Source organism: Balaenoptera musculus, chromosome 20 (assembly GCF_009873245.2).
Source record: "Balaenoptera musculus isolate JJ_BM4_2016_0621 chromosome 20, mBalMus1.pri.v3, whole genome shotgun sequence".
NCBI classification, from domain to species: Eukaryota; Metazoa; Chordata; class Mammalia; order Artiodactyla; family Balaenopteridae; genus Balaenoptera; species Balaenoptera musculus.
Window position 1 is genome coordinate 44,168,911 of NC_045804.1, and position 15,402 is coordinate 44,184,312.

At 58.8% G+C, this 15,402-nt stretch overlaps 1 protein-coding gene across 16 annotated transcripts in view; it reads right to left on the reverse strand.

Annotated features, from left to right (window-relative positions):
- Positions 1-15,402, reverse strand: part of MYO18A (myosin XVIIIA) — a 95,299-nt gene that overhangs the window by 32,396 nt on the left and 47,501 nt on the right. For 8 of the 16 annotated variants that reach the window (XM_036838120.1, XM_036838115.1, XM_036838114.1 and 5 more), the window contains exons 3-21: positions 14,380-14,415; positions 12,179-12,266; positions 11,871-11,977; positions 11,580-11,756; positions 11,004-11,217; positions 10,591-10,733; positions 9,891-9,991; positions 8,968-9,031; positions 8,610-8,754; positions 8,241-8,261; positions 6,949-6,960; positions 6,164-6,340; positions 5,854-5,944; positions 5,403-5,595; positions 4,474-4,560; positions 1,904-2,045; positions 1,583-1,742; positions 1,184-1,370; positions 620-863 (exon numbers count right to left, since the gene is read on the reverse strand). In XM_036838120.1, the coding sequence (XP_036694015.1) occupies positions 620-863; positions 1,184-1,370; positions 1,583-1,742; positions 1,904-2,045; positions 4,474-4,560; positions 5,403-5,595; positions 5,854-5,944; positions 6,164-6,340; positions 6,949-6,960; positions 8,241-8,261; positions 8,610-8,754; positions 8,968-9,031; positions 9,891-9,991; positions 10,591-10,733; positions 11,004-11,217; positions 11,580-11,756; positions 11,871-11,977; positions 12,179-12,266; positions 14,380-14,415 (2,389 nt within the window). The remainder of the gene's footprint in view (positions 1-619; positions 864-1,183; positions 1,371-1,582; positions 1,743-1,903; positions 2,046-4,473; positions 4,561-5,402; positions 5,596-5,853; positions 5,945-6,163; positions 6,341-6,948; positions 6,961-8,240; positions 8,262-8,609; positions 8,755-8,967; positions 9,032-9,890; positions 9,992-10,590; positions 10,734-11,003; positions 11,218-11,579; positions 11,757-11,870; positions 11,978-12,178; positions 12,267-14,379; positions 14,416-15,402) is intronic. The other 8 variants (XM_036838118.1, XM_036838116.1, XM_036838113.1 and 5 more) reach the window with 5 other exon arrangements.

Sequence of the window (15,402 nt, forward strand, 5' to 3'; positions counted from 1 at the left end):
AGTACCTACATCTCATGAAGTTGTTGGGAGGATTAAATGAGTTACTGTGTGGGACAAGTTTAGAATAGTGTCTGGTATACCGTAAATGCTCTAAGGATGTTAACTACTATTGTTATCGTCCTGTCTGGCCCCTCGTCCAGGTGGGTCCATAAAAAGGGTCTGTCTGAACTTTCTTGGGAATTTTAAGTTCTTCAGAAAGATTTAGTACTTCATTTCTCATTGGGGGGCTGGCCCACTCTTACAGGCAGTTGCTCCACGAGGACACTGAGTCTGCTGCTGTGGGCAGAGCTGACCCGTCCAAACCAGGGAAGGCGAAAGGAGGGAGCTGTGGGAACAGGGCATGTGGGCTGGGGAGGGGAGGGGATGAGGAGGGTTGGAATGTGGAAGGGAGAGGATGGTCAGCAGGCTGGCAAGAAAAAGAGAAAGGAACAGACTGGGCTGGAGAGATGCAAGGAAAGACCCCCAGAGGAGGCAGCAGCAGAGAAGAGAGATCTAGGGCCAGTTGGAGATGGGGGGGGAGCAGCACCCCTCTAGCCCCACAGGCCCTGTTAGGGAGGTGGGGAGGGGCAGGGGCAGCTCTAGGAGGGAGAGGTAGGAGTTGAGAGGGAAGGGGCCCCACCTTGGCGGTACATGCGCATGGCATCAAGCAGGCGGGAGCCTCGAAGCTGGGCGCGGAGCAGGGGCGCATCCAGCTGCAGGAGCCCGGCCTCGCAGTGGTCTCCGGGGGGCAGGTCCAGCTCACTGCTGCAGCTGACTCTGCGGGAGTGGGCGGAACGGGGCTCCCCGGCCCAGCCCTCTGCCACAGGCAGGAAGCAATGCACGAAATGCAGCTTTGACTTCTTGATGGTGTCAATGAGGGCGTCCTGCCAAAGGGGAAGGGACAGCCTTCAGTGGGCTCTGACAGCCCGAGCCAAGAGACCAGGGACTGGCGCCAGCATCTCCACTCTGCAGGATGGCAGGTGTCCCACCCCTGGCTGGGCAGGACGTGCTAAGCCTGGACAACCCTTCCCGTACTAGGCCTGGGTGGCCACTCACAGGGGGTAGCACTGCATGAGGACCCCACCAGCAGCAATCAAGGTGAGTGGGATGCTGAGTGGGCACTGGTGACCTGAGTGTGCCCAGAAGGCCCCGGCCACCTGCCAGCGGTCGGGAAGTGCCCCAGGGCCTGCACTGGCACACTCACCACCTGCAGCTTAATCTGGATGCACAGGGACTTCTTCTTGACAGCCGCCATCCCTGTGGTGAAGGTCTTCCGCATGCTGGTGGCCCGGCGCAGCGCCAACTGCGAGCCGCCCTCCAGGCCAGCAATGGAGCCTGAGAGCACCGTGGCGCTGCCCGCCCGGCCCAGAAACAGGTTGCTGATGATTTTTCTGCCAGAGGAGGGGAGGAAAAGGAGGGAAAGAAGTCACATTCAGGCAGCAGTAGAGGCCGTTCCTTTTCCCAGCTCCTAGGTCACCGTGGCCAGGGGCCTGGGTTATCTGGGCTGGGGCTGCACGTCCCACACCCGACAGAGACACTACAGAGAAACCCTCAAACAGCAAGAAGAGAAAACCGGGGTGGGTGGACGGGGTGGTGTTCTTACTTCTGGGAGTCCTGCAGGAGCCGGGGGGCGTTCTGGGTGGCCGGGTTCTGCTTGGTGTAGCTCAGCCAGCCGGCCGTGTTGTACTCCACCCAGTTGGTGCCATGGCTGTGGCCCAGGAGAAAATGGTGCGGTTTGCTGCTGCGCAGGAGGGGGCTTTGGCCTGAGGGCGGGGCAAGCAAGGTTCAGGTCATCAGGGCACAGGTCCCCCAAAAGCCCATGGACTCAGTGAGCCCCCCAGGCAGTGCCAACTGGACCCATATATACATAAATGGGTTCTCAGGAGAGGAAGCAGAGGAGCTGCCCTCCAGGGGTGCCACCTACCTTTTCGGTCACCTTCCTGGGGGCCATAGTAGGAGAAAAGGCGCTCCAGGAGGGCGTCCTCAGTGGCCCCTGGCACCAGCACCTCCTCTTCCAACAACCATAGCAGGCCCTTCGCCTCATCCGTGCGGGCCAGTGAGCGGACCTATGCAGAAGGAAAGAAATCCCGCAGTGTCACGTGGAGCTGTGTGAAGGGGGCTAGGACCTGTGGTCCCAACCGCACACTAAAAACATGCTACACAGATACACACATTACAGCTCCTGCCACTCATGGCTGACATTCTGTGGAGCAGGTGGCCAGCAAGGAGAAAGAGGGGCCAAAAAGAGATCAGAGAGAGAAGCCCACGGCACAATATGATTCCTAGGACCTGTGTCCTAAGTCCCCAAAGACTGAAGGCTTCTTACTAACGCAAGCTCACATCCAGAGCCTCTCCTCCATCCGCAACCCCTTGGAGAGCAGGGGGGCTTGGGTGAGCCTCACGTTGCCCTCACTCTCTGGGCATCGTCTCCCATGCAGATTAAAGGAGATAAGGTCTTTAAGGCCCTGAGCACAGGGCATGGCCCAAAGGAAGCTGTCAATAAGAGAGAGCTGTGATTAACCCCGGTTCCCCGCCCCGAGAGGGGAGAACCCAGAGAGGGGAGAACCCAGAGAGGGCTCGGAGCACTGCAGGTGGGGTCACTACAGGGTCATAAACTCAAGTGCCAAAAGCCTAAGACAGTTGACTTAATGGCTGTGGCAGCCAAAATGGGCAGAGCTGGGGTGACTGGAGAGCAGGTGTCCCCATCTAAAGGGAACAGCCACCACTCAGCAGCAGTCAACTGCCGTCCTGGAAGAACGTTGGCCTAGTGTTGGTAAATCCTCCAGTTTTTCAAGAGAAGGTGGAAATACTGAATTCTGATTTCTAATTCCCCATGCAAGCCAAACAACTAGGTGTGAAGGTGCCTTTTCTATGGAATTCCCAGGTCTTCCTTGGGCAAGGAGGACTCTGGCCTGGCCTCTAGGGACTGGGGACAAGTGAAGTAAGAGAAGTGCCCTTTTCCCTCTTTGACCCAAGCTGCCCAAGGGAGTCTGTGTGCTGACCAGGAGGACACAGAAGGTGGCCAAGGACCGATGGGCAACTAAGGCCCCCGAGCAGCTGGAGCTGTATGGCAGGAATGAGCAAGAAGCCACTGGAGGACTTCCCTGGTGGCGCAGTGGTTAAGAATCCGCCTGCCAATGCAGGGGACACCGGTTCAAGCCCTGGTCTGGGAAGATCCCACATGCTGTGGAGCATCTAAGCCCGTGTGCCACAACTACTGAGCCTGCGCTCTAGAGCCCACGAGCCACAGCTACTGAAGCCCGTGTGCCTAGAACCTGAGCTCCGCAACAAGAGAAGCCACCACACGGAGAAGCCCGTGCTCCTCAACAAAGAGTAGCCCCCGCTCGCCACAACTAGAGAAAGTCCACGCGCAGCAGTGAAGACCCAACACGGCCAAAAATAAATAAATAAAATAAATTAAAAAAAAAAAATAGAAGAAGCCACTGGATGGTGAGTGGCAGGCTGGGCACTGAGGGGTCCCCATGCCCAGAGGTGCAGCTGCCCGATGCTGAGGCCCCTCAGAAAGGGGAGAGCAAAGGAGGGAAGGGATGGCCAAGCCCCATCCAAACACACTATCTGACCCACCGCTGTTCCTAAGCCAGCCGGGTCAACTTTCCCACACCTCCTGGGAATGGCAAAGGCTCTCAAGGGAGGCCTTGGCAGGGGCCTAGGTGTCAGGAAGAAAAGCCAGCTTCCTTGGGGAGATGTGGGACTTGGGCGCTTTTAGCACTTGTCCCAGGGGGACACTCGCTCTCCCGGGGCCCCACCCCCTGGGCCAGGGCCTTCCCGCAGGGAGGAGGGAGAGAGAGAGGTGGGACTCAAAGCAGAGGAGGGAGATCAGCAACCTGGCAAAAATGCCAATTCTCCAATAAAGCGCCTTATGCAACTTCCCTAATTGAAGACAATCGCCAAATGCCAAGTGCTCATCAGGCAGCCAGTCCCCCAGGCAGCAGGGTGCCCAAGACGCTTGCCCAAAGGGTGACAAAGCCCATCCCCACGTTGAGGGGTGAGGACTCACACCCACACAGCCCCTCAGTGGGCATTTTATATCTGGGTACTGTTTCTGTGTTTGGGTGAATGCCACCTCCTCGCCCTGCTCTGCTAGGCTGCACCGGTCCTCTACTTGGGGACAATAGGAGGGGATGACTATGTCCTCTGGGTCCAGCCAGGCCCTCACCACTGAGGAGGTGGTAACAGGGCTCCTGGCAGACACACTGGAGGCACGGCTGGGACAGGCCCTGAGCTCAGACACCCATGGGTGGTGCTCCCCACTGCACCAGGGCAGAAGGAAGTGCCACCTTCCTGGCCAGACTGGCTGACAGCTGAGGGAAAGGGTGCACAGCTCGAAAGCGCTTGGTGTCTGGGCCTGACTGCTGGGCCCCCCAGCCCATGGTGCCCCCACCCAGCAGCAGCTCATATGGGGAGGGCTCTACCAAGGGAGAGGAATGGGAAGGGCAAGAAAAGGCCAGCCCAGGCCCTCCCTGGAATTCCTACCAGGGACTGATGGGAGGCCTGGTCCACGGCGGCCACAGAGTCATCCGTGGCTGGCTCCAAGTCGTCAAACGCCAGCTCGATGTTCTCCTAGGAGGGAAGGTGGGGAGGTAGTGAGCACAGGGCCGTGTGTGGGGTGCAGCCCTATGAGCAGGCCAGGTGGGGACGCTGGGGTCAGCAAGTCCAATGTCCTGTCCGAGCAGGAGCTCCCCTCCAACAGCCCGACTGACAGATGCTCACCACCTCTCAAGGCACCGCATTGTGTCTTTGGACAGCTAACCTTCTCCTAACCTCCTTTTACAGTGAGCTAAAGTCACGTACACACTCCTGTTACTCCCACCTGCTGTTTAGGCTACGTGGAGTAAGCCCACTCTCAATTTCACACACTCATCCTTGAAATACTTGAAGACAACTGTCATTTTCCTCCTGAATCTTCTCTCACCCAAGATAAATATTCTCCCCAGCTCGTTCAACTCACCTCCACATGAGGTAGGATTTCCAGATCCATCTGGGACATCCTTTTATGGGGGTAGGGGGGCTAAATAATCAGTCACCATCCCAACAGCTCAGGAGACAGGGAAGGCCAGGCCCGACACACGTGAAGGCAGGAACTGCACGGTGGCAGTTCACAGGGCCTAGGTGGGTGCCTTGAAGGCGGGCAAAGAGGGGCTCCCAGGGACCCTGAATGCATCTTCGGCTTCTTGGAGAGCAAACTCTCCATAAAGAAAGAATGTAGCCTGGGCAGGAAAAGCGTCCTGCTCCAGAGACCACAGGGGGACATAAATGTCAGAGGGTAAAGGGCTGGGAAGGGAGCAGCCAGCAGGGAGGGGGTACCTTGCTGCATCCACAGATGCCTCCCCCGCCACTGAGGGTGCCAAGGCCAGAAGGTGAGCCTCGGGGTGTTAGGCGGCAGGGGCAAGGTCAAGTGCTACCTCCTTGTATCTTTCCAACTCCTGCACAAAGGTGCGCTCATGGAACAGCCTCTGCAGCCGGTCCTGGCCGTAGTTGTGGCACAGCTCCTCAAAGGAGGCCCCGCGGGCCGACCCACCCTGCTCAGGGTTCTGGAAGCCGGGAGTGTCCACAATCATCATAGAGCAGAGCGAGTGCTGGCTGGACTTGAGAGCCCTTCACAGGGAGAGCCTGGGTCAGAGCTGCCCAGGGCAGTGCCCCCGGTGCCCAGGTAGCTCACCCCGCCCCCATCCCCATCCCCACCCAGGTGCCCAGGACCCGTGGGGAGGACTTGCCTCTCCTGCCTGCAGGGACAGCGAGCCCTCTGCTGGTGGAGGATGGCTCTGCCTCAGCAATCACACAAGCACAAAGGCATCAACCCCACCTTTGTCAAGGCAGCAAGATGAGAGCTCCTAGGCCCTGCCTGGCACTCACCTGTTCACCAGGGAGATGAGAAGCGTGAAGAGCTCGCTGTAGAGGCCGGACGCCATGCCCTCCAAGCACTCCAGTGCACTCAGTTTGGGGCCTGTGGGCAGGAGGGTCAGTTCTATCTCCAGGTCCCTGGGACTCCCCACCTGGGTGTGCTCCCTACCCACCCAGGCCAAGGCAGCATGGAGCCCTGGGGCTGGGCCTCTCCCCCTAATGGGAGCATCTATTCACTCCAGGAGTTTGCCCACCCCAGAAGATGGCAACGAGCCCAGGAAGAGGCCTCCAATCACATCCAGCAGCCAAGGGGCTCAGGTACCTGTGCTGTCCCCCAGGCTGCTCTCCTCGGGGCCCTGGCGGAAGGAGGTGGAGCGCTGCAGGGTGCCGCCCTGGTGCTGGTGCTTGAAGATGGCCGAGGACAGCTCTTCCAGGTTGCAGCCCAGCAGGTACGCAGCCTTCTGGGCCCACTCGTGGCGGGCAAACTGCCTGCGCCCAGCTATGGCGTAGAAAAAAGGATCTGACATCGTGGGTCTTCCTCCCTAGACTGTTTGCTAACCACTGTGCCCTTCAGCTCCCTTGCTCCCATAGCACTAGGGAGCAGGCATCTTCCAGAGGGAAAAAAACGAGCCCTGATGACACCAGCAGGGCTTCAGGCAAAACAGGGAGAGCCAGCAGCTGCCAGCGCTTCCTGTGTCCCTTGGGGTTGGAGAGAATGAGCAGGTCCTAAAAGAGGAGGTAACTCCACACTGCGGCCACCAGAGGGCTCCCAATCAGCTGCAAAAACCCCTTTAGAGGGCTTGGCTCCAGGTGCCAACGTGGGGAAGGACAGAGCATGAGCCAGCCCACCTAGGATGAACACAAGTTCTGCCTGTGCCTGGTGGGGAGTATCAGGAGAGCACTGGTGTCTCCCCCTTCCTTGGACGCATTAGGACCCTCCCTAATGCGTCCGCCAGGGGAGACCGCAAACATCCACTGTGGCCCAACAGTGGAGAGGCGAGAAAAAACTGCAGGGGAGAGGGAACAGCCCACGCGGGCAGACGCGCCTCAGCCGACACGTGTCTAATTGCGGCAATTAGGGAAAGCTAACAAGAAACAAGGTTTTACCTTCGGCAGCTTCTGTAAGGCAAAGGACCAGCATGCAGCATGCAAAGAAAAACAGCATGTTAGCAAACAGTCATCAGCTGAGCCTGCCAGGCCCAGTGGAAGGGCCCGGGGTGGGGTGGGGTGGGGCTTTGGGAAGATGAGCAGGAGAGAAAACACAACCCCATTCAGACTCAGAAACACAAAAACACACACACACACACACACACACACGCGCACGCACACTCACAGCCTCAAAGGAGTATGTTTATGGATGTGATCACACTGACACACAAGGAAAGAGACCTGCAAAGACTTTCTATCACACACACATGTGCACACACCACCCCCCCTAGAAAATACTGGAAGCTCTGAGGAGGTAACAGACACTGCTCAACAAGGTCCATGTACTGACGCACTCAGAGCTCTGCACCTGCAGTCAGCGCTGAGAAGGGTTACAGGAAACCTGCACTGTTACCTCCTTGGAGTGAAAGAACTTCCTCAAGACACAGCCACACAGCCACCCACCTGCCCACCTACAAGTGTGGAGACAACTTCTTTAACTCAGAGCCTGCTTCCTCTTTGGCAGGGATGTAACCTGCTGGGATCATAAGGAACCTAACACTCAGACTCATGTTCCTCCATGCACCCACCCACCCTCCCACCCACCAGCGCTTCCTCACTCCTGCTGACAGCCTGGGGCCCTTCACATCCCAGAGGAAGATGAAGCCAATGCCCAAGGTGCTGTTCAGAAGCAGCATCCCTTTCCCTAAACCGGAGGAGAAAGGGGTGAAGAGGAGCTCAGAGCACCTGACCATCAATGTAATCCCAGAGGAAGGCAAAGGAGCTCTTCCAAGCCAGACCAAGCTCCAGCCCTTCACAAGACCCCAAGCACTGATGCTGAAGCTGCAGCTCATTCAATACCACGGTGCCTGCTGCCCCCTAGTGGCCTCTACCCTGACATGCAAGAGGAAGAGGCACCTACTACCAAACCAGTGGAGAGAAGGGAAGATTGAGGGGAAACTGGCCTTGGGAAGCCCCAGGAAGCAACACACCCTTCCCCACATAAGCCCCACGGAGGGCATCCTGAGAGACTCCAGGATCTGAATACAAAACAGGTAGAAGCAGCTATTCCTGGGACTCTGAGAAGCCCCACTGCCAGTAAGCACCCTCTCCACCCTCCACCCTGGGGCTTCTCCCAGGCCAGTGTCCTCTGCTATGATAGAACAAGCCCAGCCCCCAGAGAGAGCCCAGGGCAAGCACCAAGATGGGGCAAGGTGGCCCCTACACCCCAGGATGGGGTCAAGGTCAGTTACCCGCTTGCTCCTCGGGGGCCTCTGTCAGGAAGGGAACAAGAAGGAGAGTTATTCCAGGGGGACTGCTCTGAGTTAGTGCCCTTCTCTCTCCCCTCAGCCTCCAAACCCCCAAGCCCCCGGCCCTTCACAGTGCTCCCGGTCACTGCCACCTCAGTCCAGGCCTCTGGCCATCCTTGGCAGAGACGCTTCTCCGGGTGTTTGGAGACTTCTGCTCTGATGAAGGGGACGGGGAAGAGGCACAAGCCAAAGAGGGGTGTCTGATAACAGGTGAGTCTGTGCTGGGCCAGGACAAACTGGGAGTGGACAAACTGGGCCCCCACAAGCTCTCCCAGGTGACCAGCTAGGCTGTTGGGATCCACTGCAGGTTACCTTTGGTGGCGCCTGCAGCCCCCAGGTGGTAGATGGCAGCCAGGATGAGCCAGCAGGCTTTCTGTTCGTCGGGGGAGATGCCCAGCACCTTCATGGCCGTCTGGAGCTTGCTGAACTGCTGAGCCGCCTTCTGCTTCTCCTCAGGCTGCAGCGACAGATGGGCACACTGGCACCGCATCTCAGAGGGGCTGTCCCTCTGGTATCCCCCATGCTGCTGGACCATCAGGGCGGCCAAGCTAGAGTAGAGCCGCCCAGCCTGGGCTGGGCCCCTGCTATTCCCATGAGGCACTCCAGGCCATTCCAAGCTTCTCCGACCCCAAGGCCCAGGGCTGCCAACCCGTCCCCATAGGCCCCTCACCTTGGCCAGTGGTACAATCCCAAACACATTGTTCTCTGCCAAGTGGTTCAAGTGGAGCTCTGTCCTAGGGGTACAAACGAGGCATCAGCACAGTGCTTGGTCCCCACGCCAAGTCCATCTCCCTGCCAGGCTGGAGACAGAGACTCCGCTTCCAGACTCAGTTCTGTCTGCCCATCATGCCCTCCTGTCAGGCCAGCTGCTGTGGCCTTTCCTAATTGGCCTGGACACCAGGCCAGAGCACTGGCCTCCCTAGGACAGGTCACAGACAGGCCCTGGTGAGAGTGTCCAGACAGACCCCTGGAAGGGAGCAGGGAACCTGCCTGAAGGGTGAGTCCAGCCAGGACTGAGACCGTGCCCTCAGTGACAAGGAGAGCTCAAGACAATAGTGCCCTGGGCTGCTTGCTCAGCCTTATCATTTATCCTCTTCTCAGTGGACACAGACAGCAAGCCCGAAGGTCTAAAGGGAAGAGCCTGGCGGAGGAGCCAACGTGGATGCAGGGAGGCCAGCATGGAGGGCACTGGAAAAGGCTTGGGCTTTTGGCCCCTGTGTGGACTCAAACACCTGCCTAGCCCCATACTAGCTGTGTAACTGTGGGCAAGTCTCTGACCACCTGCATCTCGGTGTGCTTTCCTCTCCAGATCTGGCTTCCCAGGAGCACAGATCCTAGCTAGGCCCTGGGAACGCTGAAGGGTCAATGGTGCCCCTCACATATAGCCAGGTCCCCCATGCCCGGGGCCAGGGAGCTCCCGCCGGGCAGGGCCTATGGCTCATTCATCTCGCCATCCCCAGGGCCTAGCTCAGAGCCTAACACATGGCAGGCATGAAATAAACCGGCACGGGATGCAATCAAGTGGCAAAGCCCAGGAGCTGTCAGTGGGTGGGAGCCCAGAGCACCCTCCTTGTTCCCTCTGTCCCATCTCACCTGAGGGTGCCATCCCCACAGGCCAGCAGGTAGTAGAAGATATTGAATGTGGCCTCACCGGCTGGGCGTCGTGCCACACGCAGCTTCTCCAGAAGCATTGTCTGTGGCACAGCATAGAGGGTATGTAGGCAAGGAGGCAGTGCCAGGTCAAGCTTCTCCCACCCACACCAGAAAGAACCAGGCCCATGGGAGCGAGTGGCTGCATCTGATTTTCCAGGTGCTCAACCAGCGGCCAGATCACCTCATAGTCAAACCTGGGGCAGACACCAGAGCCAGGGAAGAACACAGGCCCTGCCACCCTGCCCAGCCTCCAGGCACAGTCTTCTTGGGGAGCTGGACACTTTGTGGTGAGATACTTCATTAGCATGGAAGGGAATCAGCCTCGGCTGGGCCTTACTTTACTGACAGGCCAGCCCTGCCTGGGTGAATCAGCCTGAGAGAAACCCCTGAGCAGGGGCCAGGGCCCCAACTAGGGTGTGGGCAACCCCAAGATGGGCAGGAAGCTGAGCCGTGCCCCATCCAGGGCAGGAGGCACGGGGGGCAGAATGTGGAGGCTCAGGGCAAAGTAGGCCAGCCCTGCCGGGCCCAGGGTCCATTTCGTTAGGGAAGAATCCCAGGAAAATCAGGTGCAGGAGAGAGTCTGATTTCTAGGGCATGAAATCAGGCAGCCAATCTCTTACTACCCTGAGTGTCCCCTCACCTGAACGGAGGCTGAGGCCACCTGGCCGGCTTGGTCAAAGTCCAGGGAGAGGATCTGGGAGAAGCGGGTGGCGTTGCTGTTCATGATGGTGGGGCTGTTCCCAAAGGCTTCCAGGAGGGTGTACAGAGCCTGCCACTTGTCCACTGTAGAAGACAGGCCCAGGACCCATCAGGAAAGCCACGGGCAGCTTGCCCCCAGCCACGGGCTCCAGAGGCCCAGGGAGAACGGGAGGCCCAGCCCATGGCTGCTCCTCCAGCACCCGAAGGCTCAGTTACTTAGACCAGGCTGCTGAGGATCGAGGGGTTTTGTGGACACGGAGGGGCCAGGGAGAAGGAGAGCTGGCACCTCGGCGGGGCCTCCATCCCCACAACCCTCTCCAGTCCATTCTGTTTCCCCAGTTGCCCCTGCCTCACCAGAAAACACCTTATTCCCGCTGGTGCCTGCGATGGTGGCCAAATATTGCACCAGATGCTGGCAGCTGGTGGTCTTGCCACTGCCACTACTGCCCAGGAGGATGATGGACTGGTCCTGACGGCTCATCAGCATCGCCCTGTATGCGGTCTGGGCCACGGCATAGATGTGGGGGGCCATGTCCTCCCGCCGACACCCCTTGAACATGTGCATCACCTTGGGCGCAAGAGGGACGGAAGGAAGGGATAGGCGCTCTTAGCTGGCTCCACACAGACAGCCCTCACCCCCAAGGCCCATATCTTTCTGGGGTTTTCACTCCAGGGGAGCCAGAAGGTTCTGAGGCTAAGGTCATGCATGGAAATGCAGATGCGAGCCAAGTGCTGGGCTCTGTGAGAGGTCGTGGGAGGGCCTTCTGTCCCCACCCCTTGAAATGACTCCTCTTCCCAAGGCCACTGTGGGAGTGGACAGGAGCCCCGTGGGATGCCAAGGGGAAGGGGTAGAGTCGGGGAAGGTGGGCAGGGGGTAGGGGATAGAGGGGGCGGTCTGTGGGGCCACATGGTAGCTGAGGGGGGCTGCACCTTCTCCGAGTACACAGCGGGGGCCCCCCGGGGGCTGAGGACCAGCAGGCTGGGGCCGGCGTACGTGTGCAGCAGGCTGGCACCATAGCGCTGGCGCAGCGTGTGCAGGACGCTGGACTCATTGAGGTACACCAGCGAGGCCAGATCCTCCAGACGGTCGCAGGAGGGAGCATTAGCCTGTGTGACAGGACAGGCGGGCGGGCACTGAGGAACAGATCCAGTCTGCTCTGCCAGCGGACAGCCTGCCCAGCCTGGCCCACCTCCTGTGCCCTCCACCAGCCTCCTGCAAACCTTCTCCACATCATCCTCGTCCACATCCAGGATGGCTCCATCATGGTCTAGCTTCACGCGCACCTTCCCCTCGGGCAAGCTGAGCTCCTCGGATTTGAGCTGAGTGGCTGCAGAGCAGGGACAGACAGACAGACATGGGCCCGGGAAGCCGTGGCAGCCCTCTTTGGGCCCTTCATGGTCCTGCCTTCTCCCCACTGTATCACCAGCCTCTCCTTGCTCACCACTCAGGCCTCTCCAGACCCAAAGGCCCACCCACCACCCAGCCATGAAACCAGAGAGGCCCAGGCTCTGGGTCTCCCCAGACTCACCCAGTGAGAAGCCATCCTTATGGACCAGCCACACCTTCTCTGTCTCATACCAGGCTTCCTCAGCTGCGATCTGCTCTTCTGTCTTCACCTATCAGAGGGAGGGGAAGAATAAAGAGTCAGACCCTGTTCTGGAAAGCAGACAAGGACAGCAGGAGAGAGGAGACATGTGAGGGGAAGGGCTTCCGGATGAGCCACTGGGCGAGGGGGACAGGTGGGCGGCAGACACAGAACGGGAGACATCAGAGATATCAAAGGAAGAAGGTGGGGAAGCCAGGAGCTGGTGGCGGCGGTCCTGAGGAGCCCTGAGGACAAGGACACAGAGCTAGGGACCCTGAGAGCCCTGAGGGTCTGGAAAGACAGGGACACACGGAGTATGTGCCTAGGAGAGAGCAGATCCCAGGAGAGCAAATCACCAGCCACCCTCTTGCTCCCTCCCTGCGAAGACTGTAAGATCAGTATCCTGAGCCTCCAGCCCTCACCCTGGGCCACAGCTGCTGTGACCTTACAGGCCTGGCTTCTCCACTCATCCACCTAATAGGCCCTCCTTCACCAAGCTGGGAAAGGGCATTTCCTCAAGATCTGAGAATGTCTTCCAAGGACTTCAGTGCAAAATGATGGGTGAGTCCTAGCCTTGACCCTGGTCTTCCCTCCAGCGGATGCTCTCCTGGGCAGGGGCAGTGCCCAGATGCACGTGCTAGCCTCCCTGCTCCCCCTCCATGCCTCCTCAGAAGGAGCACAGACTCATGGGGACGTGCTAAGGCCATACAGGGGCATGAAGCAGCATGGCCAGGGACATGAGGCAGGGGCAGGGGTAGCAGTGCTCTGTCAAATACAGGAAGAGACTTGCATGCCACATGGATGGGCATGGGAATGGGTATAAAGGGGCTGGGAGCCCCCGGAAGCCCAGGTGGTCACTGATCAGGAAGGAGCATTCACGGGCAATGTCAGGGTGTAGGGCTGCCAAACTTGGCACCCCTAAGAGACCTGAGCTGGTCAGCAATGGTGCCTGGGGGAGCTGGGCAAACAGGAGCGGGGCCTGGCCCCCATGGCCCATCAGGCTCCTTTTGTCATGGGGGCAGCGGGGCAGCAGGGTGATCCACTGACCTTTGGTGGGTGGATGGTCACTCCCCACATGAGCAGCCCCCAAGCTAGCCCTATCCCCCAACTCTCTGGGGATCCCCAGCTGCGAGGTACAGTTAGTCCCCTAGGGTCCCCCACCCTCATGAAACCGACCTGGGGCCAAGGCGTAGACACTGCTCTGTGATACTGACCCCCTGTGTGAGGGATTGGAAAGGACAAGAAACAATAATAACAAATACGTTATTTGTTACATTTCTTGGAGCTGAAAGAAAAAGATCTGGGTTCTACTCCCAGCTTGGATTCTGGCTTCAGATAACTCCCTCTCCCTCGCTGACAGCCCTTCTGGGCTATAGAGTCAGAAGGCTGGTTTATACAGCAGTCTCCAGACTTTGCATATCATGGGCCAGTGAAATTACCCCTCAAATAGGAGGATCACTATGGGGCTGTCAACGTTTTAAGTGAAGACATCCAAAAAAGGCTAGTTCTTTATATTTGAAAAAATTAACTTTATAATACAAAATTACTTTTTTTTTTTTCAAATCATGAGACAGGTGAAACCTTTGTCTTGAATGGGCATGTTGTATGGGTCCAGGGTTTGGAGACTGATGAATAGGTGACATCAAAGGACCATGGCCTCCAGTTAGCTCCTTTAGAGCTAATCTGAAGACAGGTTCCCACATTGGCCAGCAGGGGGAGACAGAGGATGCGCATCTTCAGGCTTCAGAGTGGGGAGGGGCTGGGGTGGCGTTGGTGGGGTTCAGCCTTTCCAGCTTTCTCTACCCAGCGAGAGCAGAATTGAAACACCTAGAAACCAAAACTCTGGCCAGGCCCTTGGGCTTCCGTGGCTAAGAACCATGCGCCACAGAGGCCAAACTGAGTGGCGACCCTCAGTCTAGACACTCCTCCAGGGCCTGACACAGAGCTGCCCCATGTCCAGCTCCCGGCACTGCCTCCCCCGGGGGTCCCCCCAGATACCACGTGAGGTGGGAGCCAGAAGGGGAAAGAGGCCTTACACTCCAGCACAAGGCCTGGGCACAGACGCCAGCCCAGGTACAGGCCGGGGGTGGCGGGCGGTCACCAGAGGAAGCGGAGGACTCCTGAGGGGGGCAGGAGTACCCTACCTGGCTGTGGGCAGGAGAGGCGGCCTCAGGGTCCAGCTACCAGCAGCAAGCAAAGAAGAGAGAGAGAAGAGGGGTGAAGACAAGCAGACCGTTGGCATGTCCCCTTCAGCAAGCACCCCACGCCAAGTGGAGGGGAGAGGGGCTTAGCCCCAGGAGGTGGACGGTGGGAGGGCTGGCCTGGCAGGTACATTGTACCTAGTCAAGGAGAGGCCAGGCCAGGAAGGAGAGGCCCTGCTTGGTGAAGAAACACTTGGTACCATCAGACCCCTCAGAGGAGATGCTCTGATAAGTCATTCCCTGCGGCAGGAGCGAGCCTCTCTGCCTCAGGCTACAGTCCCTCCTGGGCTGGCCATCCAGTCTATTCTGAATTAGCCTCCTCTTCTGTGTTGCCAGGCCAGACCACCTCACCGCACCCAGGGCCTGGGACCCCTGGGAGCCTCTGGCCTTATCTCCAGGGCATTTCCCAGCCTAGCTCCCCTGTAGCCACCAGACCCCAGTATAGGCTGCCCCTGGCCTCCAGACACACACCCAAGGGTGCCACTCCCCAGGCCAAGGGCAGCCCTTCAGAGCTGTCACCCCTGCCTAGCTCATCAAACAGGACCACCAGCAGCCCCAAGTCTAGGACCCCTTCCTCAGACTCCCACTGCACCCCTGCACCACTCCCACCCCATGGCAAGCACAGGTAGCACCCATCCAGGTCCACCTGCCAACTGCCCAAGAACCAGGGGACTGTGGACAGACCTGGTGGCCAGCCTCGACCTCCCCATCTCTGTCTGGTTACTTAAAGGCCTTTCTGGAGAGGAAGGGGAGTCAGCCAGGCCTTGGACCTTGCCAGTTAGAAATGGGCAAGGAGTTAACAGGCCCCCACCTGGGTCTGGAGAGCCAGGGCATCACAAAAGGGGAGTGTCTGCTCCCTGCCTTGCACCCATCAGGCCCTGGCACCAAGACATGCCCTCCGGGGCAAGAGACTGGGGCCAGAGAAGGGGCTGGATCTCCAGCCAGAGGGGTCCCTCCCACAGGTTC